The 23,225-nt window shown below is 36.9% G+C and overlaps 1 protein-coding gene and 1 long non-coding RNA gene across 3 annotated transcripts; one reads left to right on the forward strand and one right to left on the reverse strand.

Moving 5' to 3' along the window:
• Positions 1 to 9,446: 9,446 nt before the first annotated feature.
• Positions 9,447 to 10,347, reverse strand: LOC140840955 (uncharacterized). Its single transcript, XR_012120065.1, has 2 exons — positions 10,103 to 10,347; positions 9,447 to 9,638 (listed from the first exon to the last, which is right to left on the reverse strand). It is a non-coding gene; the product is annotated as an uncharacterized lncRNA (long non-coding RNA).
• Positions 10,348 to 19,163: 8,816 nt separating this feature from the next.
• LOC140840426 (transcription factor MYB54-like) lies at positions 19,164 to 22,267 on the forward strand. 2 transcript variants are annotated; one of them, XM_073207624.1, is made up of 3 exons: positions 19,164 to 19,557; positions 20,516 to 20,962; positions 21,790 to 22,267. In XM_073207624.1, exons 1-3 carry the CDS (start codon positions 19,449 to 19,451, stop codon positions 22,005 to 22,007), a joined length of 774 nt encoding a protein of 257 aa, XP_073063725.1. In that variant the 5' UTR covers positions 19,164 to 19,448; the 3' UTR covers positions 22,008 to 22,267. The 2 variants fall into 2 exon arrangements, with proteins under 2 accessions (XP_073063725.1, XP_073063724.1); XM_073207623.1 differs by having other exon boundaries at positions 19,168 to 19,566.
• Positions 22,268 to 23,225: the final 958 nt, after the last annotated feature.

A 23,225-nucleotide genomic window follows, 5' to 3' on the forward strand; every position in this document is an offset into this window, starting at 1 on the left:
ACCACCAAAATGAATAAGTAGCTTATGACATTCTAGTTCGCTCAGAACTTGACCCCGTTTAATCATCGTACTAAACCACGACATAAAACCACAAAACAAATCCTATATTTTTACATAAATAAATTTTAACCATGGTGCTAAACAATGATATAGAACCCCGAAGCAAATCCTAAAAAAATAAAAAAATAAATTTTTTTTTAAAAAAGGGTACACGGTCCCCTTGTAAGGGTCCGGGTAGGCACTGGAATTTCGTATTTTTGAAAGAAAACGGACATGGAATCCGTGTTGGGGTCCGGGAAGGGGTCCGGGTAGGCACTGGACTTGCAAACTCACGAAAATTCCAATTCACTAACTTATTCATTCAACCTTTCAATCCAAGCCTAAGGATCATGAACAACACCTCAAGATCATCCTAGGATGTTATTACATTGATTCAAACCCATAAAAACACCCCAAACGTTCCCAAACATCAACAAGTAACTTCAATACAACAATAACCCGTAATTCGGCATCGTTTTGCTTGCTACGACTTCTATTACATCCCAAGCAAATCCCGACCCAAACGAACCACCAAATAACACATGAATACATCCCATAACATATAAAAATGCAGTAGCACAAGCCCGGCGATGCCCAACGAAGCCTGCAACCAATAACTTCAAGAACATATCACTAACATAATTTTCAGGAAACGTAGTTTGAGCAGTCCCACGAAAACGGTCATAACTCACTAAATATTTATCCAAATATTTCGAATTTTATATCAAATCGAAGGTATCAAAAAGTTCTACAATTATCACGTTGAAAATTTTCTCAGATTCACGACTGAAAAATCACAGTATTCAAAAAGACACTAAAAACGAGTTTTCATATCTAAAATTTTTTTCAAAACTGATCCTGAACCATTTTCTACTCAAATGACGAACATCAAATATAAAATTTTACGCATAAAAATAAAACGACACATAATATGACGAGATCAATGCAGAAATAACAGAATACATGTGTCTTTGATGATTTGAAATACCGTAACGACGATACCGAAGCAGAGATGGCGCGAGGATTGATCCGGGACGAAATTGGCGCTAAAATCTTTGAAGAAAACACACGAAAGTTTGCTGGACGATGGAGAGGGAAGGGGCGGCTGCAAGGGTTCTAAGAAACCTAGGTTTTTCTCTCTTTTAAAAATCTAAAAATAAGATGCGTATGGTGTGTTGTGTGTTTTAGTGTGTGTAAAAATATGTACGTGTGTGTGAGTGTGTGTAACATGTGTGTGGGTTTTTAATTAGGAGAAATTAGTGCTAAATTAACTAATTAAAATACTAATTAAAGGTTAACACACGCTAATTTAATCAAAATACTCAATTAAAATAATTACACTTATTTTAAAAGTTCTAAATTCTTAAATTACTAAATACATAAATAAGGTTTTAAAATACTAAAAACTTAATAAATTATTTAAAATGCCCCATCCTCAACTTAAAATAAAATACCACATTTTAAATTGCTAAAAATCGTCACCGGTCTTTTCCTCGATCCCGCATCGAATAATCGCCTGAACATGAAACTCGAAAAATATTTTAACGTGCATCACATAGACATAATTAATTTAAAATACTCTATTTAAATAAATCATGCACTACTAAGACTAATTTTAAATTAAATAAATGCTTTAATAATTAAATAAATACATGGGTTATACTTGTACTGAATTTGGGCACTACAATTAAACTCCACTTAACTCATCAGTTTTAGCTGGTAGTTTGGTTTCGTTTGTTGATCAGTTGAACTGATAGACTTGCAACTGAAATTTTGTCTTCAGAGCAGTTTAGTTGAACGGATGCCAGTTGAACTCTAAACCCTGCAAGCTATTTAAAACAACAAAGTTAATGAATCGAGAGAGAAGTGCCTACAATGTTAGTTGCTGAGCCAGGAACCCTCTCTTTCCTCATAACAAACGCATAAAATTTTAAAGAGGATTTTGAAATCCATTTTAGATATCATTTTAAAACATATTTTAAAATATCAGTTTTCAAATGTCCTTCTTAGAACAACTAGCTCTAATACCACTTGTTGGTTCTAATACAAAGCACGTGAGGTGCTTCAAACAAAATATTCTCCAAGAGCTGCAATACCTCGTGTTCTAAGAATGTTTACACCGATGAATTAGATCGAGTTTGATATATAATCAAGCGAAAAACACTCGAAATAATTATTCGTTAAGAAACACTGATATATTTGTATATATTGTGTAACTGAATAACAGAAAAACTAGATTAGTTTTTGCATTCATTAGTTCAGTTATGATGAAAACTGAACCAACGGATGCTCAAATATTTAAATTAGTTTGAAAACGATAGTTAATTAGGTAAATACACAAAATATGTTTATGAATGTTCGGAGATTTCAACTGCTCCTACGTCATCCTTTCTACCACCACAGGTAGGATTCACTAGAAGACTTTGATTTATACCACACCTTGTACAAACTCACCCAGCTTAGGACTTACCCACTAAAACGTCTTCTCGTTTTGAAAATGCGAAAATATTTTTTTTTTAAAGCTCATATTTTTAAAATAATATTTAAATGTTTTGCATGCATGCGCTCTACAGAAAATATAACATTTAAAACTAATCTTAAATATTTGACAGTAAAAAAATAGTGCAGTTTAAAATAACCAAACTTATCATAACTCATACATAAAAATAAACATATAAAAATCTTAAAATCATCAACGTATTAAAATATTCATCTCCTTTCAAATTTCATAATTTATATTGCGGAAAATATGTGGTCCTCGGGTCGTGTTACTGCACCAGATCTGCCTACTCAGAGTTCGGCACCTCCAGTCCCCTCATCATTAAGCTCACCTGCATCACACACGCCTAGTGAGTCTAAAGACTCAACACACCTGCACCGTTAATAGCAAATATATATACATAGCACACAACAGTGAAAAATACCATACTCAACATATCTTTCATTAGCTTTAAAAACGTAACATAAACGTGTCGTATAGAATCATATCGTGTCAAATCATGTCATCATGTACGTGTCAAAACAGCTCATCAAATCAACATAAACTTAAACATTTTCTTTTAATTGAATTCAGTTCATTAGTTGTGACTTTCGTATTAGCTCTTTTCGATGGATCCATCTATAAAAACCGTGTTACCTGGCGGCAGCAGACATCAGAGACATCATTACCCGCCCACTGAGCTCGGGCCTCAGCTCATCATATCTCATGTCATCGTATACATATACATCGTCAGTCACAACCAATTCTCATCCTTCAAAAATATCATCATTTTCATCACTTAATAAAAACATTCATATGCGTAACTTTTCCTTTGAACCCAGCATGCGAAGTATTTATCATAATTGCGTAAAAATCATAAAAATGATGCATAAACATTTAAAATATCATATATTTGTGCTCAGGGACACTGCCAGGACCAAATCTCACCCTAGTACAAAATGAACATTTTGCCCCTGTAAACCCAAAATTATCATTTCACCCCTTAACCTCTAAAATTGACCCGAAATATTCCAAACTCCTCAAAAACCTCCCAAAACATTTTTAAAAGCATCCCTAGACGTAAACTCGAGCCAAATTCACAACTTAATCGATTCGTTTTAAAACTTGGACCGAGGTCCCAAATTTAACCTGAATCACACCGAAACTTAACCAAAACTTTCCCAACTTGAACCATAATTTAAACAACTCATTTACCACTTAGATTATGCCCTTTAACACCATGCAATTTCGACCAACACCTACTATTTATAATATATACTCGGGCCCCCTTTTTTCTACCATCACAACCCAATACATGCCCCCAACTCATAAACATCTCGGTCCACCCTCTACTCCCCACCTGTCCAGCCTTTAAGGCTTACTATAGGGACTCTAAAGAACCTTCTAAACCAGCCAAACCGAGAGATAAATCCGCTGCACAAGCCACGTGCAGAAACCAACCAAAACTATCACCTCACCTCTCGTGTCACGCCATACTTCCAAGGATCGCTTCTCCCTTGACCAAACACCCATGGCTCCTTCCTAACATCTTACTAGACTCTACATGGTCTGAAACACAGCTAGGTTCGAGTCCATTACCGTAGCACACCCCAAACCTTAGATCTTGCCCTACCAAGCCACCCCATGGAACATTTCTCTCGATCGTACCACTCCCACCAACCCTGATCGGTATGGCTCCCAAAAACCCAACGTAACACCAATACCAGACCCTTAGCACCCATCACAGCATCCCATTGCACAGATGATCAAAACAGTGAGTAGCAAAGCATGAAAACGCAAGAATACATGTAAAAACCGAAACCATTCATGCTCATATTTGGATGAAATATTTCATGCAAGAACAAGTTCATCAGAATATATGACATGTTTGATGCGTAAAAAGATTGATACAATGCGTGCCTTGATGATTGAAGAACACGAATGATGAGAGGAACCGAATGAATTTTTCCTTTGCAAAACAAGAGGCCACCGAAGCCTACAGTTGCTGTTCTCTGAAACCGAGGAGGAGGGATTCTAAATGGGGGTGTCGGCTATGCAAACTCATTAGGTTTAGGTTAATGGATTACTATATAATAATAATAATTAAATTGTTAATCAAACAATTAATGGGCCCTAATATGATAATTAAGGGTTTGAAAAGGGTTTTAAGCTAAAAACTTAAAAGTAGGCCCATTAAATTCAAATGCACTCCCGAAAAATATTTCGTGTTGGAAAGATTTTTAAAATATTAGCCAAAACCTCGAAACGTCCCCCGATTCGATAAAATTTGCGTGTCGTTAAAAATAAAATCATGCGGGTAAAAATACCCAAATTTTTTTCAAAAAATACACTTGAAAACGTTTTAAATTAATTTATAAAAATAAATCATGTAATAAAATAATTTTCCTGAAAATTCTCCGGTCTCCGTTCCTTGTTTAAGCGCGAAATGCATCTAGAAACCCTAATGTATGAACTTTTAAAATTTAATGAATTAAATCCTATCATGCATGAATTATGTTTAAAATGCACAAAATAATTAAACATATAGTTTAGAATAAAACCCTAGATTGCATGAACTTTAAATAAATCATGAATTAATCACAAATTCATGGAATAAACATATGCATTTAAATGCTTTAAAAAAATTTAATAAAATACCAAAGAATTTAATAATTTGCATGCATGTGGTTCACGTGGACCTTCAAATTTTTTTGACGTTACACCCACTGCCTTAACTGAATTCCTACACTAGACTGAAGGCAGCACCTTCCAGTCAACACTTCTTTAACGTCTATGCGAGAAAGACTACATACAAAAGTTTATTGTCTTTGTGCAAATTGTATTTGAGTGGTGGTGAAAGTGTGTGTGTGTGTGAGAACTGATATCTGAAAACTACCTGAAAGGTGTTCTCACATACTGAGGGAAATAGGCTTCTTATCTAAGCTGATAACACTTTGAAGTGTTCCTTCATCACAACTGGGCTGAATGCTTCTCTCTTAAGCTGTTAAATCTCTGAAGCATGCCCTTTTTTATCTGTGTTATGTTCTCTCTATGTTGTTGAGTCTTCACTGGTCTTTTATTTATAATCGGGAAGACTGAACGTACAGTGAGGCTCATTTAATGTATCCGTTGCACTTGAATCAACTCCTTGGACTTTGTGTCTCGTCTTTTTGACTGCTCTTCTGAAGCTGCTTTGTCGTTAATGCTCTGATGCAACGTCTGTTATTGTCCTTTGACTGGACAAATGTTTTGTACCTTTGCGCACAACTGTATTCCACTTTAATCATCTTGTCTTGATCTCCAACTGATTTCTCCAAACTGATATTCTGAACTGGTCTTCAGTTGGGCTGGTGAAATCAGTTGGCTCGTCAGTTGAACTGATTTCACTATTATTCATTTTAACTGATCTTCAGTTGGGTTGTTAATCAGTTGAACACTCCTTCAGCTAGCTTGCGCTTTCTGAGGTTCCCCTGCTGAACCTCTTATTAACTGAACAATCAGTTGAACTCTTTTACGATACATCAATTGAACTGGTTCAGTTTGGTAGATCAGTTGATACTTTCAGTTGGCGTCTTCGACAGCTTCAGTCTTACCTCGCTTAACTGATCAGTTAGAAACCTGATCAGTTCCTAGCTACCTGCGCACTAAAGTAAATCATTATAAACAATGTAGCAAGTTTTGTTAACATCAAAATTAAGATTGCGAACATAAAATGTTTCAACAATCCTATTTTTCTTGCTATTGCTTATTCTTGTGCTAAATCTGGTTTCTCGTGCATATTAGTTATATAATGAAAATGCATACTTTTCTGATTCGAATTTCTTCCCAATTTGTGGCTTTCGATGATCATCAACTAGGGGTATCACTATTTTCTTCTTCCACTGCTGGCATAAAATCATCAAGATAAGAAAAAATATTACACAAGAAAATTTTTGATTGCCAATAATATCAGCATTTTTAAGAATTAGAATTTTAGACTTATAATAGATAACTTGTCATATTATCACCTGGAATATATAAATACTGCTGGCATAAAATCATCAGGATAAGAAAAAATATTACAAAATGATATCCCATGGATGGACCCACTACCCCTGGCCCATCCATAACCCAAAGGGAAGACAGGCCTACCAAGGGCCCTAGCCCAAATGGAAGACAGGCCCACCAAGGGCCCATGTATTCTCATATAAATAACAGGTTTGAGTGTTCAGTTAAAGAATTCACTATATTGTTTTCAGCAGCACCTTTAGCTGCTCCCCCCATATATCCTCAGTCTATGACTTGAGCGTCGGAGGGGCTACGCCAGGACACCCTCCTGGCCCCCTCCTAACAATCTTATTTGTGATTTCAGGCTCAGGGTAATTTCAAAACCTGCATCTGGACTAGTGACACTTGCTGGAATCGGACCCTAAATTTCCCGTGAGTATCACTTGGCGCCGTCTATGGGAACATTTGAGTTGAGACGTAGAGATGGTAGGGAGGAGAAGGAGTAGAAGAGTTAACTCAGCGTCATCGCATCCTTAGAGGGGACCTGAACAGTCTCATGCTGAGACAATACAGGAACAACCGCATCTTGAGACGAGACAGGAACAACCTCGTCAAGAGAACAGGGTCGAGCAACCCCTTCCTAATGAAAATGTGGGGAACTTGACCCTGGAGCAGTTGGGCCATTTTATCACTCGGACAGTGGATGAGGCTATGAAGAGGAACCAAGAATCTATGTTTTCTGAGGAGCAAGCCACTCGCCAAGAGCAAGAGGAACATGCTGAGGGCCATCAGAGCAGTGTTGAAGAGACACAGCACCCCCCCCCCCCCCCCCCCCAAAGTGGGGAGATTGGTGAGATGAGAGAAATGTGGAAGGAAATACAAATGTTGAGGCAGCGGTTGGGAAGCAGAGCGCGAGCACCCAAGAGAGGAAGTCCCTTTTCACTAGCCCTTTTAGAAGAAGGACTTCCTCCAAATTTTTGACACTCGAATGTGGGAGAGTACGATAGACATACTGACCCCGAAGAACACTTGGGGAGATTTGAGAATGCGGCTTTGTTGCATCAATATTCAGATGGAATCAGGTGCAGGGTGTTTTTGAGCACGTTGGTGAGGTCAGTCCAGCAATGGTTTAATACCCTGCAACCCAACTCCATACAGTCTTTTGAGGATTTTGCTACAGCTTTCTTGCATAGATTTGCCAGCAGCAAGAGGCACCAGAAGAATTATTTGAGCATGTTTGGGATGAAGCAACAAGAGGCTGAAACTTTGCGAGAATTTGTCCATCGTTTCAACAACGCATGCGCTGGAGATACCCGCGGCCACTCCTGACATCATGATAAGTGCCTTTACCCAAGGACTTATAGGAGTAGAGTTCTTTAAATCCTTAGTGAAGAAACCTCCATCAAGTTATGATGATCTGTTATCTCGGGCGGAAAAATATATAAACTTGGAAGATGCCCAACGGTACAGAAGGATGGAAAACCGACCCGGAGGGAGTAGGGGGGAGGGATCCGAGAGAGGAAGTAAGAAGAGAGGTGCAGGTGAGAGGGAGGAAGACATGACCAGAAGTAGAGGACAATTCTCTTCACATGTACCTTTGAATAGGAGTTGGGATAAGGTGATGGAGGTGAGGGAGTCAGGGGAGAGGGGGGAGAAGTCGCAGAGAGTTGAGAGCAGTGCTCGACCTCCGCCGCGTGGTAGACAAGAAGGATCCTCGTCCGGGAGTGAACTGAGATCTCGCCCATCTTCTATGCGGGGTCGAGGCCCTCCCTGGAAACATCAAAGGATCGAGGAGCCGATGAGAGAAGGTCGAGGTCAGGATGGCCCTCGGGAGCACGCGGAATCGAGGAGGAGAACGAATGAGGATAACCACCCGACGAGAGGAATGATTCATATGATCTCGGGGGGAGCTACTGATCGAGATTCCGGGCGAGCGCGAAAGGCGCATGGGAGGAGGTTGGAGAATTTTGAAATATCTAGGGGTGCGGACCTACCCCAGGATCCTGTCATTAGTTTTGGACCGGATGGCCTCCGAGGCATTGTGGCTCCTCATAACGATGCCTTGGTGGTAACGGCCACCATTGCCAATTACGATGTGGCACGAATATTTATTAATAATGGAAGCTCTGTTAATATCCTGTTCAAGAGCACTTTGGATAAGATGAAGGTGGAGGTATTTGAGTTCGAGCCAATCTCTACTCCTGTATATGGATTTGCTGGACATGCCATCCCACCGCTCGGTCAGATTGTCCTGCCTCTATCTTTGGGACATGAGCATCGGCGGGTAACAAAAATGACAACATTTATTGTGGTGGACACCCCATCCGCTTACAATGGAATTCTGGGGCGACCAGCCCTATAGGATTTCAGAGCTGTAGCGTCCACGTATCATCAGAAGTTGAAGTTTCCTGTAGGGAAGGAGGTTGGAGTTTTATGCGGGGATCAGAGGGTCGCGCGTCGGTTTTATGAGGGGATAGTGAAAGAAGAGGGGAAGAGAGTGCGTTTGGAGGTTAACATGATTAGGAAAGGAGGAAATGTGTGGCTTGGTCCTAGGTACAAGAAGAGCAGAGGGGAAAGATGGACCCAGAGTGGAATGATCTTTTCAGAGTGATTGAGAAATTTAATTCTGGAGCTTATTACTTGAAGAATACTCAAAGCAAGGCTTTAAGGAGTCCCTGGAATGTTTATCACTTTAGGGAATATCATTCTGGATTTTATCGTTGATGTAATTCATCTTTACATTTTCTCATGTAATCAGTTGGAATTCAATAAAATCGGGTTCTTCTTTTTAATTCATGAATGTTGTTTTATTGGAAGGAAAAAAAAAATTTCCTACTAAGGCATCGCCTAGTAGAGGAGCAGAGTTGGGGCGGGGAGAAATTTTATTTTTTCCTACTAAGGCATCGCCTAGTAGAGGAGCAGCGTGAAAAATTAAATATGTCTGCTAAAGTATCACCTAGCAGAGGAGTTAGAGGGTGAGGGTGTTGAATTTTTATTTTCCTGCTAAGGTTTCACCTAGCAGAGGAGTTAGATGGTGAGGAGGTTGAATTTCTATTTTCCTGCTGAGGTATCACCTAGCAGAGGAGTTAGAGGGTGGGGGTATTGAGTTTTTATTTTCCTGCTCAGGTATCACCTAGCAGAGGAGTTAGAGAGTGGGGCGTTGAATTCTATTTTCCTGCTAAGGCATCTCCTAGCAGAGGAGTTAAAGGGTGGGCGCGTTGAATTTTATTTTCCTGCTAAGGCCCGGCTTAGCAGAGGAGTTATGAGATGATGAGGTGAGAGTTTGATTTTTCCTGCTAGGGCCCGGCTTAGCAGAGGAGTTAGAGGGTGGAGGTGTTGAATTTATATTTTCCTGCTAAGATATCACCTAGCAGAGGAGTTAGATAGTGGAGGTCTTGAATTTTTATTTTCCTGCTAAGGTATCACTTAACAAAGGAGTTAGATGGAGGAGTTGAATTTTATTCTCCTGCTAAGGCATCGCCTAGCAGAGGAGTTAGTGGGTGGGCGCGTTGAATTTTATTTTCTTGCTAAGGCATCGCCTAGCAGAGGAGTTAGAGGGTGGAGGTGTTGAATTTTATCTTCCTGCTATGGCGTCACCTAGCAGAGGAGTTAGAGGGTGGAGGTGTTGAGTTTTTATTTTCCTGCTAAGACCCGGCTTAGCAGAGGAGTTAGAGGGTGGATGTGGTGAATTTTTATTTTCCTGCTAAGGCATCACCTAGCAGAGGAGCAGAGTTTGGGAGGAGAAAAATGTTATTTTCCTGCTAAAGCATCGCCTAGCAGAGGAGTAGAGTTTGGGAGGAGAAAAATGTTATTTTCCTGCTATGGCGTCGCCTAGCAGAGGAGCAGAGTGGAGGAGGAAAATTATATTTTCCTGCTAAGACATCGCCTAGTAAAGGAGCAGAGTTTGGGAGGAGAAAAATTTATTTGGTTAGTCGATAACGAAAGATGTTTACGGGGAGCAGAGTTTACGGGGAAACAATCATTCACAAGGGAATATCTCTATTGTAACCTCTTCAAAATAAAAATCTCAACATGCTTGGGCGGGGCTTACGAGGGGCGAGTGTGGCGGTGGTGGCTGGGCGAGCACGAGGGCTGTGCTAGGGCGAGAGGCTGCGCGTGGGCAAGCAGACAGGGCGCGGCGCTCGGCGGGCGTGGGCGAGTTGGGGCGCTGGGCGAGCGGGGTTGGCAAAGGCGCTCGGCAGGCGCCGGGCGAGCTCACGCGGGGGCGAGCGGAGGTCGGGGCGAGCATTGGGCGAGCTGGGAGATGGGCGAGCGCTGGGCGAGCAGACGGGGCGCGGCGCTCAGCGGGCGTGGGCGAGCTGTGGCGCTGGGCAAGCGTGCTTGGCAAGGGTGCTCGGCAGGCGCTGGGCGAGCTCACGCGGGGGCGAGCGGTGGTCGGGGCGAGCACTGGGCGAGCTGGGAGATGGGCGAGCGCTAGGAGATGGGCGGCAGGGGCGAGCGTGTGCAACGGGGCGAGGAAAGGCGGCGTGAGGCGAGCTAGCAGATGGCGAGGGCGAGCGTGAGTGCAAGGGCTAGCATGCGGATGGGCGAGAACTGGCTTGGGCGAGTGGAGGCCTGGGCGAGCTTGCGCGAGGGCGATCGCGTGACTGGGGCGAGGCGAGCGTGGCAGGGGTGCTCGGCGAGGCGCTGGCGAGTGTACAGATGGGCGGGCACTGGATTGGGCCAGCGGAGGCTTGGGCGCGCGCTGGCTGGGGCTCGGCGCGTGCTGGGGCGTGCATTGGGTTCAAGGGACGCGGTGACTGGGGCTGCGTGCTAAAGTGACGGTGGAGTGGTTGTGAGGCGGCGCTAGGGTTAACGCGCAGGTGAGGCGTAGGCGAGGAGAGCTGGTGAATGAATTGCATAGGAATACTGCAAAATTCGCACCCAATAACCCGATGACATCACAAATAATCGAACTTCGAACCTGCGATTCAGTTCGACTCGGGAGGGGAAGACTGGTGATATCCCATGGATGGGCCCACTACCCCTTAACCCAAATGGAAGACAGGCCCACCAAGGGCCCAGGTATTCTCATATAAATATCAGTTTTGAGTGTTCAGTTAAAGAGTTCACTATATTGTTTTCAGCAACACCTTTAGCTGCTCCCCCCATATATCCTCAGTCTCTGACTTGAGCGTCGGAGGGGCTACGCCAGGACACCCTCCTGGCCCCCTCCTAACGATCTTATTTGTGATTTCAGGCTCAGGGTAATTTCAAAACCTGCGTCTGGACTAGTGACACTTGCTGGAATCGGACCCTAAATTTCCGTGAGTATCACAAAAGAAAATTTCCGATTGCCAATAAGATCAGCATTCTTAAGAATTAGAATTTCTGACTCCTAATATATAACTTTTCATATTATCACCTGCAATATACAAATCTGATGAAATATTCGAATACGAAAAGCCAACACATCAGTGACTATAAGAAAAGCAAATTAAACAAATTCCAAAGCTCCCAAGATTCTTACAAGTTTGACTAAATCAATATAGAGAGAACATGTATCCGTAGAACAAAAGCGGAAAATCAGCAACGTATACAAATACATAAATTTATGGTATTTTCATGTATATTGTTTCCGCCACGTCATCAAGCGCTAGTTTCTCACAGATCGGCGGGAAGGATAACTTTTCTGATATATGTATATATATGTGTGTGCAAGTATTTTTAAGTGTTCTGAAAAACATAAATGCTAACCCCAAGTTCTAACAAAATACTTAAAGTTGTTTTTTTTTTATCCTTTTTAAATAAGATTAAACCTTGTTATAAAATGCTCCCATAATCCAATAACTCTCCAGACAAACAACAATCCATAAAATTAGGTTTTTTTTTGTTATGATTATAATTTATTGATGGTAGGTGCATGATATATTGACAATGTTGTGACAAGAATTTCAATTAAATAAATAATAAAACCATTAATATTGGTATTATATATTATAGAAGGAAATGAAAATGGTTGGCCAACAGTCAAAATAGGTCTTCCTTCCGTCAGAAAAAAAGTTTCCTTAATTTGGTGGTATTTGGATATTTAAGTTTTCTTTCACAGTTATAACAACAATATAAAATATTAATAGGTATGACCAGCCAACAATATAGGAAAATCCGTTATTACATGCCCTTTTAAATGCTCCATTTAACTACTTTGAAACTTTACCATTCTTGTTAAATAAATTGGTGTTTTAAAATGTTTTACCAACATTAGTGCTTGCTACTAGAGATGTCAATAGGATGGGTATGAAGCGGGTATGACTAAACCCAAGACCTTCCACATAAAGAAAAATTTGATCCATTACTCGTCCCACCCCGATTAAATATTTATTCGGACCCATCCCACCTCGAATACGAATGGGGCCGGGTAGACCCGCGAGACCCGATTTTTTTTTTTAAAATGAAAACAGTAATCTCCTTATCACATGACTGAATTACGAAACAAACAAGCCTCTGAATACAACACAATAGAAAACTAATTTATGTCTTCTACCATACTTAATAATAACAAACAAAGTATTTTCACGACATAACGAATTACATAAAAAAAGAGTTACTAGTTCTCCCAAAAAAAGTCTTGACATCCTCAAAAATAACTCATAACAGAAATTAAACAGATCAATATAAAATCAGAGAGTAAGCAATAATTCAGACACAATCTTCAGGATCATCTTCCTGATCTTCATCAAGAATGGTGGGAGAAATTGGTAAATTACTTGAAGAATTTCCTACAAAATTAAAGAAAGAAAATACATTGAAAAAATAAAACTGTAATTTAAACCCGTTAAAAAATATAATTTAAAGAGATAAAGTACAGTAACAAAATTAAAATGAAAGTACAATAACAAAATAAAAATGTGAGTTATTTACCTTCCACCTCACCCCACAACCATCTTCTCGAGCACATCAATTTATATCCACATATATGAGGCGCGTATCATAGGACCTATGCCCGCCCCATACTCAAACGTAGGGGTGGGTCATGGTCGGTTTGGTCCGGTTTTACTCTACAATGGTTCGATTTTTCGGTTTTCGGATTTGAATATCTCTAGTCCAAAACGAACCATTTTATTACGGTTCGGTTCGATTTTTTTGTAGTACGGTTCGGTTTATACGGCCGGTTATATACGGTTAGCTAAAATTTGTTACGAAATAAAATTATACGTCACTATATGCCTTTAAAATCTAAATCATAGTATTTTTAAAACATTTAATTTCTGGGATTTAATTTATTATATAAAAAATTAAAGAAATATATACATAAAAGAAAAGAAATCATCGACTGGTGACAAAGAAGAAAAAACGATCGGATTGAAAATTGATAATTAATGATACTAAGTTTTTAAATCTTAATAGTTCCATTATATATAAAAAGTCTTATACTTAACAATAATATGACCCATGGCCATTATACATAAAAAACCTTATACTTAACAATAATATGGCCGGTTCGGCACGAATTTCATAAATTTCAAAACTTTAACCGACCGAAAAACCGAACCATTTAAACCGAATTATTCGGTTCGATCGATTTTTTCGGTTTTTCAGGTTTTATGCCCACCCTTACTCAAACGGGTCCGAAAAATTGAACCAACCTGGACCCATTGACATCCGTACTTGCTATATAAGTGCCACACACACGTATTCATATTTTAATGAAATCTTTGTTTACAATTATACAAACAAAAATTAGGGATAATCTTTATTGCATTACCTCTTAATGCGGTTAGAATAAAGTGGATCATTTTATTTCAGAAAATGAGATAACTCTATTTTTTGTACGAGAACTTGCATGTACTTTTGTTTTTTGTTGGTTAATTTAAATATATTAATCTATTAATTTGCTGAAATAATTATATGACATCTAGAAATGATGATGTGATGTCGGATATCACTGACGTGTCGGATTTTATGCCAGCACTCTAGTTACAAATAACTAAAAAAAATAGCAGACGAAGACCATGAATTAATTGAAAACATGATCCAAAGGAAAAATGTGCAAGATACATGAAGAAAAAAATGTAATTTTCCCCTAAGATAATACAAATTTACTATTGAAAATTGGTGATATATATACACTATTTCAAAATTTCGAAAGTAACGAGAGCAAGATGCTACTTGTGCCTTGGTAAAACATGTATAATCTCTTATATTGTAATAAGATTTTTTTGAATAAATGTGTGAAAAATACCTTTCATTAATTCCATTAAGCAGTCTTAATCTCTCTATCCGTAATCCTAATTCCCAACCAATCTGAGGTTACCCTTACTTTGTTTCATTAGGGCGTGGACAATATTTTCAGTAGGTAAATAATTATCTGTCATATTCTCACCTTTTATTTTTTATTTTTGAATGGATGAGGCAATGCATTGATTTTTAATCAATGTCTAGATGTTAATATAATAATTAACATGATTTTATTTTATCATACTAAATCTGTTATGTTATTATCCAGATTGTATTGGATGTAATTTTATTGTGATTTAGTATATTGTACCTGAACTATTTATTTTTCTATGTAAAAAGATGCAAGTTTAATTATTAAAAAAAAGGAGAAATTAATTACTAATTTTCTATGGTGTGGCCGTGTATATATATAATATGCATCAATTAATTTACCCAAAATAACTCAAAAATCAATTTGAAAATATGAAAGAAATATGTGTAAACTGATTTCTTTTGATAATAAACAAACATAGAATACATGAAATATTATGTCACAGACTCACAGATCCACAAGAATTTGGTATATTTTTTCTTAACAACATGTACGTACATGTGCAATTTGGTATATTTTTTCTTAACAACATATACTCATTGTGTAGTGCCCAAATCTAATACACGTATAACCTATGCATTTATTTAATTATTAAATCATTTAAATTAATTTTAAATGAGTGTTAGCGATGCATGATTTATTTAAATGCATTATTTTAAATTATTTATGTATATGTGATGCACGTTAAAATGTCTTTCGAGTTTCATGTTTCAGGCGATTATTCGAGGCGAGATTGAGGAAAAGAGACCGGCGACGATTGGTGGCAATTTCTTTTTTTTGTGGTATTTTATTTTTAAGTTAAGGAGGGAGCATTTTGAATGATTTATTAAGTTTTGGTATTTTAAAAGTCTAATTTAATTGTTAGGTGAGTTTTGAATTTTAAAAACTTTTAAAGTCTAGATCATGTACCCTTTTTAATTTTATTAGAGGTGTTGTTAAGTTAAGGGAGAGTTAGTATATTTTTTTTTATTATTAGTGCTAATTATTAATTACTCTAAATTATCTCCCCTTAATTACCTTCTAAACGCACACACACACACATGTTTACACACACTAAAACTCACGTATAACACACACAACACACACACTAGTTATTTTTCAGATTTTAAAAGATAGAAAAGTTTAGGGTTCTTCTCCTTCGAGCAGCCGCCCCTCCCCTATTATTTTTCCCTGCAAGTTTCGGTGGATTTTATTGCAAGAAATCGGTGCCACGTTCGTCCCGGATCAAGCCTCGCTTCCTTCTCGCTTCGGTATCGTGGTCACGGTATTTTTAATATCAAAAAGGCACGTATAATCTGTTCTTTCTGCATCGATCATGTCATATTATGTGTTGCGTTGTTTTATGCGTAAAAATATGTGTGTGACGTTCGTCGTTTGAGCAGAAATTGATTCGGATCAGTTTTGATTGAATTTTAGATCTGAAAACTCGTTTTTACTGTTCCCGTTTAAACTGTGAATTTTCGGTACATATTTTGAGAAAACTTTCACCTACAAAATTGTAGAACATTTCGATACCTTCGATTTATATATGATTCGAAATTTTTGGACAAAAATTGAGTGAGTTATGGCGTTTTTCGTGGGACTGCTCAAACTGCGACTTTTATGAAAATATGTGTTCTTGAGTTTTATGTTGCAGGCTTCGTTGGGAGTCGACGGGTGACCATTGCTGCGTATAGGTACCTTGTTTATGTTGTTTGGGACGGTCACTAATGATTCGTTTCGTGTCAATAGGCACTAAGTTGAATCAAGAGTCATAGGAAGAAAACCTTGTGCCGAATTTTGGGTTGTGTCGTTGTCATTGATGGTTAATTGCTCTTGGGGAAATTTTAATGTTTACTTGGGTTGGTATAATTCCTTAGGGTTCTAGGAATGACTCGGGGTGCCGGTTTATGGTCCGTACAATCGGGTCTAGTCGAGTAAGAAAAAAACCCGGACAGAATTTCCGAAGATTTACTTGTCCCGCAGGTACACGGATCCCCACACGGACCCATGCACGGGGTCCGTGCCCCTCTCCTTTCCAAGTGTTCCCTTCACAGTATCTACACGGACCTTGACCCAGACCTATAGACGGGGTCCGTGCCTTTACTTTTCGACACATACACCATGCAGTATCTACACGGACCCAAGCCCGGACCTAGGCACGGGGTCCGTGTCCTCCTATTTTTGGGATACATTCTTTCATCACTTAGGATTCGGTTTGAGGTTGTATGCTAAGGTTTAATATGATGTTTTCAAGGTCGAGTCATGGGAAAACTTAGAATGTCCTAAGTATTGATTGAGCTTAGGAGTAAGTATGATTTCTACGTCTAAGTTATGCCAGTTAAGTATGCAAGTTCATGTTAGTATGTTGCAGCAACGGCCCCGATCGAAGTCCAACGAATCCCTCAACGCCAAGTAAGTATGTATGACGTGCAAAGAAAATATTTTAAGTTTTTGAGGTATGCTAATTGTCTTGTGACCAAATTATGAATGGGTTTGGAAGTCGGTGAACGTGGCCGAGGACCTCTCCGCCCCGTTAAATTATGAACGGGTTAGATCGTGGTTGGAAAGCGTTAAATTATGAACGGGGACCAACCAGCCCGTTAAATTATGAACGGGGATCTTATGTATGCGACAGTGGATACGTCCCTGTCAGCCCAGTACTGTGGTGTGTCTGATCAGGCGTTTATTATGTATGGGTCACTTGCTTTGAAACATCCTCTATGCAAAATGAAGTCATGTATATTTTAGTATGCTCAAGTATGCAGTTATGATCATGAAAGTTTCACGTTATGACACGTCTATATATGTATGCAAGTTCAAGTTTATTATGCAAGCTCAAGTTTCAAGTTATGTACGTTCTATTTTTAAGATGCATGCGATTTTTATTACGTAGTACTTGTTATCCCAGTTTATACGTGTTGAGTCTTTAGACTCACTAGGCTTGATCGATGCAGGTGACTATGTTGAGGAGACAGGAGGTGATGACCAAGGGGCAGGCTTGGGCTGAGTGGCAGGCTAGACCCGAGGACCGCAATGTTTATGTTTTTACGCAAGTTTAAAATACTCTGATTTTTAAATATTTGGAGACAGTTTCTTTTAGCAAAATTTTATTGGTGACGGATGATTGTGAGATTTATTTTATGAATGTTGAGTGACGACCGTATGGATGTTTTTATTTAAAAAATTTTTAATTTTTCCGCAAATTTTAAGTATGAGAAGTACGGTTCGTTACACATTGGCGCCTCTCAATTTTATAGCAAAAATTCGAGACAAAAAAAAGGAATTAATAATGTATATCTGCGTTTCTTGGATTTGTCTACACGTGCAATTTCTATATTTTTGTCCAAATATATCAGTTGGGACTCGAAAATATTCTATTATTCCACACCTAATTAATTAACCCCGTACGATGCTTGTTCAAAAGCTAAGGTTTAACAACAATACCAAACTTTTTTAGCTTGCAATCTATTCATCATATAATAAAATAATAAGGGAAAATCGTCAAATCGATATTGTATATATGTTGTCATTGTTTTTTATTTTCGTCATCTAACTTGTCAAAATCAGGTTTTAGAACTGTAACTTTGTTTTGTATAGCGTTTTAGTCATATTTCGTAGCAGTAGGACATGATATGTAAAATGTTGATATGTCACCGAAAAATTGCTAATTTGTACGACATCATATCAACAATACGAAGAAATAGGAAAAAAAATGCAAATTTACTCTAAAACTCAACTTTAACAAATAGTTCAAAATGACTAAATTATTAAAAACATGATAACTTACATGATAAACATGAATATTTTCCCTCTAACAATAATAATATATGATTGTCATCATTAATATATATTACGGATTTGTTAACTAAAATACGCACAATATATATATATATATATATATATATATATATATATATATATACACATATATATATATATATGTATATATATATATGTATATATATATATGTATATATATATATGTATGTATGTAGTCATGCCTGCATTTGTTCATTAAGGTTTACCAGTTAGTTTTCATTTAGGTAAGAATACGTTGAATATAAACAAGCGCAAATAGCTTAATTATGCACCAATATAATTAATCTTGAAAATAATATATTTACTAATAATATAAATTAAATTTATATGCACAGTTAGCAAGTAAAATGAAAAGGTGGGTATTGTAGGTCAGAATTTGTGAGGGATGTTGAAAGCAGAACAACACTGATTTATCCCACCAAGCAATCTTCCCCAAACCACACCCCCACCACCCCCCCCCCCCCCCCCCCCACCCAACATCTTTTCTCTCTCACAAACTAGAGAGATACAGAGAGAGAGAGAGAATTACATACAACTACATATGTATGTGTACACGCGCATATATATTGTATATGAGTAAGTGTTTGTTAGCCTAGATATATCATCAATGGGTGGTACTGGTCTGTCCAAATCCTCCCACTCTCTAACGGAAAACACCTTTTCTTCTTTAATCTGCAATCTACTATTTTTTTACCTATAAATTTAGATAGGAAAGCCATGGTTCTTTCATTTGGAAATCTTAATTGAAGCCATCTTCATAAATAATAATATTCTACACAAACCTTGTGTGATATATCTGATCGATCCATCCTTTTTCCAGAAGGGAAAAGTAGAAATAAAATCTTGGAGCTGAATTAGGGTTTTCTTACAGAGATGATGTGCAGTAGAGGGCACTGGAGGCCGGCCGAAGACGAAAAGCTGCGGGAATTAGTTGAAAGATATGGACCTCATAATTGGAACGCGATTGCTGAAAAGTTAAAGGGTAGATCAGGTTCTAAGATTGAATAAGCATACACACACGCGCACACACATATATTTATAGATTTGATCATTTTTTTGATCTTCAACTGTCTAGGTTAGAAAATATATTATTTGTCGCCTCTCACGGTTCTCGAATACATCGAGAGTAGTTTCTAACCTAATGGTTTGAGCCACTAAGTTAAACATATCTGATGTGAAATTCTCTACCTATACATCAAAGATAATAACTTTGACGAGTACAAATCTGCAGGCATATTGAAATAAAAAAAGATATAAATGGGGTGTTATGTTGCATGATATTGATGAAAAGGATTTTATTTTATGATAAAGCAATCTTCTTTCATGCAACTTGAAGGTTAAAGTAATCCTTGTTCATCCTTGTTTTCTTGTTAATCTGAAGAATTAAAACCTATAATTGTGGGAATGTCTGCTTGAAACACAAGGGGTATCTAGCTTTATCAAATTCATCTCTTTTAAGCTCAAATTTTCTTGCCTGCCCATATAAGATTTCTGTATTTTTCAATAGTAGCTGTAATAAAATGGACAATATCATTTGTAGTTTTCCACTATATATACATATAATTATATGATACGAAATACTAGGTTGGGTGGCTCCATCCCTGATATATATAATACTAAATACTTCAAATCTTCAGTTCAATTTTGATACAGCCTAATATATATATGCCTATACCGGTTGTAAGTGACCTGTTAATTTTTTTTTTTCCTTTTATTAAAAATTTTTGGGATCTGTAATTTTTTTCCTCTCTATTTGTGCCACACTTTTTGTTTAGACTAAATATATATAAAGTAGTTGGAGTTTGAAAGAAACAAATTAAATAGCTAAAAATTATTTAAAATCATGCCTCCGGTTTAATTTATATAGTAATTTGTCAATGAAGTTTGAAGTACCCAAGCAACTAACTATATTATGTTTCAATTTTCAAATATCTTATTAGGAAAGAGTTGTAGGCTAAGATGGTTCAATCAATTAGATCCAAGAATCAACCGCAACCCCTTCACAGAAGAGGAAGAAGAACGGCTTCTGGCGAGTCACAAGATCCATGGTAACCGGTGGGCTATAATTGCTCGTTTATTTCCGGGACGCACAGATAATGCAGTCAAGAATCACTGGCATGTTATCATGGCTCGAAAATGGAGAGAAAGGTCAAAAATCTATGCCAAACGAAGTTCACAATCTCTGAGAAATGATAAAGAAACATCCTCATCAAAACAAGAAAGCAATATCCCATCTGCCGTTTTTAGTGCTGGAAAAAATATAAGCTTTGTAGAGAAATTTCCCGAGAGATTTGGCCACCCTCTAACATACACTTACCAGTCCATCTCACATATGCAGGAGCTTCAATGCTACAAACCAATTGACCGAGTTGCCATTCTAGCGGAAGGTACATAACTTTACTTACAATTATACACATGTACACACATATGTATTTTAAAGGAAAATAGACAAATGATTTCCTATTTTATGTTTTGGTGCCTGCAGTAAGTATTCAATTTTTTTCCTGTAGGCTCTTGGTCTTTTCTTGCTTGACTGTTAACATGACGTCGGAAAATGTTAATGAAACCGGCATCACATCAGTGCTCAATAAAAAAAGGACCAAAAACCAAAATACAACTTAATTTATAAGAGCAAACTCAAATTTAAATACTTACAAAACCAAAATACATAATATACAAATTTAAAAAACCATTTTGGTTATTATCTTTTTATATATATAGTTAGTATCCGTGAGACGGTCTCACTTATATAAATATATGTCAATTTGTAATTTGTAAAACCTATCACTGTGTGGGATATTTTTTTGGACTTAGGATAAATATTTAGGATATTGAGGGTGTAAAATAACAGACTAAATTAAACATTCCATACATTGTAAGTTTGTCTTTCCACTAACTTCTGATTGATAATGATCCAGTTATTATATTCAAAATAATTCTCCAAGTTATGCTAAGAATAACAATTTACAAAGAAAATATTGTTGGCTCTGAATAAACAACTATTCTCTTGACCTCTACTTCAATCTTCAAAACCCGAAGCTTTACTGTTATATTTAAAATATTTGAGTAGGATGACTAACTTTTAATACACAGGTAGATTCTCGACCTTGAAAATATTTAAATCATTGTTGCATCTACTAGCATATTTTCGATCCCTTTTTAGTTTTATATGTTAAAGTGTGACATAAATATATGTATTCTTCTATGAATGCAGATAGCAGTAAAGCAGTGGAATTCTTTGATTTTCTCCAAGTGAATACAGATTCGAATAGATCAAGTGAAGTCATAGATCATGAACAACAAGAAGTGGAGCAACAAGAATATACTTTAGCTACAGATAATCATCAAACGAACTATCGAAACGAAGAGGAGATGACTGCTATTGCTCATCCTTTTATAGATTTCTTATCAGTTGGAACAACTAATTCTTAATATATATATATATATATATATATATATATATATATATATATATATATATATATATATAATTGTAGCCCGATCACCCAGGTTAAGTTAAAATAATAATTTAGTTGATGCATCATATATACAAGTTAATTAGCTAAGATATAATCATATATATGTATATTAACAGAATTTAATTCTGAATGAATAGATGTATATTATACCAATTCCATGTATTCTCAGCACTTGACCTTATGTACTCAAGTACTCGTGAAATAGCAAAGGAAAATTTGGTCCAGTTATCTATCTATTTGTTATTATTAATAAATACCTAATATATTATTGACTCTCTATTCATGTTCCAAGCCACGCGTGTTATTTTAAAAATAAATTCATGAATTTAAGTACAAGTAATCAAACTATTAATATTAATTTATTTTTAATTTTTAACAATTTTTTTAAAAATATATTCAAGAAAATTCAATTAAAAGATTTGATTTATATCTCTTTAATTTAAAATATCAAGGTTTTTGGAATTTATTCCTTTTTAATATAGAATAAGAGTAATATGATGAATTTTAAATAGTAATTCCTTTATATTTAGTTAGAATAGAAGTAAGAGTACGTGCGACAAATAAATTTATTTTTCCATTACCTATTGAAAGTATAAACTTTATTTAATATTGCCAAATATAAAGTTCATTATAGGTTTTTCTAAATTCGACAGATATTTTGAATTTTTAATATTTTTAAAAGCTAGTGTTGACAAATATATTTTTAAAAAGTAGGATTAATAAATGAAGGGTGTTGTTTTAAAAGCAAGTGTTGAAAAATGTATTTTTAAAAACTAGGAATGATAACGAAGGGATGTTGCCAACTTGTATCATGAAAATTGTATAAACAATTGGGCTATTGTTAGACTTAACTTTATTGTGGTGATAAGTATTAAAACCAGTAGGAATAATATCAACCAGAAGAATTATACAAAACAGTAGCTTTTGAGTTGCTCTATCAGAAACAGTATTTTAGTTAATACTCAATGGCTTAGCAGAACTTAGTTCTACTGGATCAGAACTTAACGGCTTTCTACTCGATTGTTTCAATCTTAATTGTTACCGTTATCTTATCTAGTACCAAGCATTTATTGTACCATTAAATGCTATACTAAGTCATTAAATACGCTTTACCGATTTTAGTATAAAACAGGACTGATTGTTCTGTAACTCTTATGCAGGAACCTATTTC

The sequence above is a fragment of the Primulina eburnea genome, chromosome 9 (genome assembly GCF_022965805.1).
Source record: "Primulina eburnea isolate SZY01 chromosome 9, ASM2296580v1, whole genome shotgun sequence".
NCBI classification, from domain to species: domain Eukaryota; kingdom Viridiplantae; phylum Streptophyta; class Magnoliopsida; order Lamiales; family Gesneriaceae; genus Primulina; species Primulina eburnea.

Excerpts from the sequence above, each read along its gene's own strand:
- LOC140840426 (XM_073207623.1), top strand. The coding sequence starts at position 19,449 with ATGATGTGCAGTAGAGGGCACTGGAGGCCGGCCGAAGACGAAAAGCTG. Across the intron at positions 19,567-20,515 it reads AAAGTTAAAGGGTAGATCAG|GAAAGAGTTGTAGGCTAAGA; the intron begins GTTCTAAGATTG and ends ATATCTTATTAG. Across the intron at positions 20,963-21,789 it reads AGTTGCCATTCTAGCGGAAG|ATAGCAGTAAAGCAGTGGAA; the intron begins GTACATAACTTT and ends CTATGAATGCAG.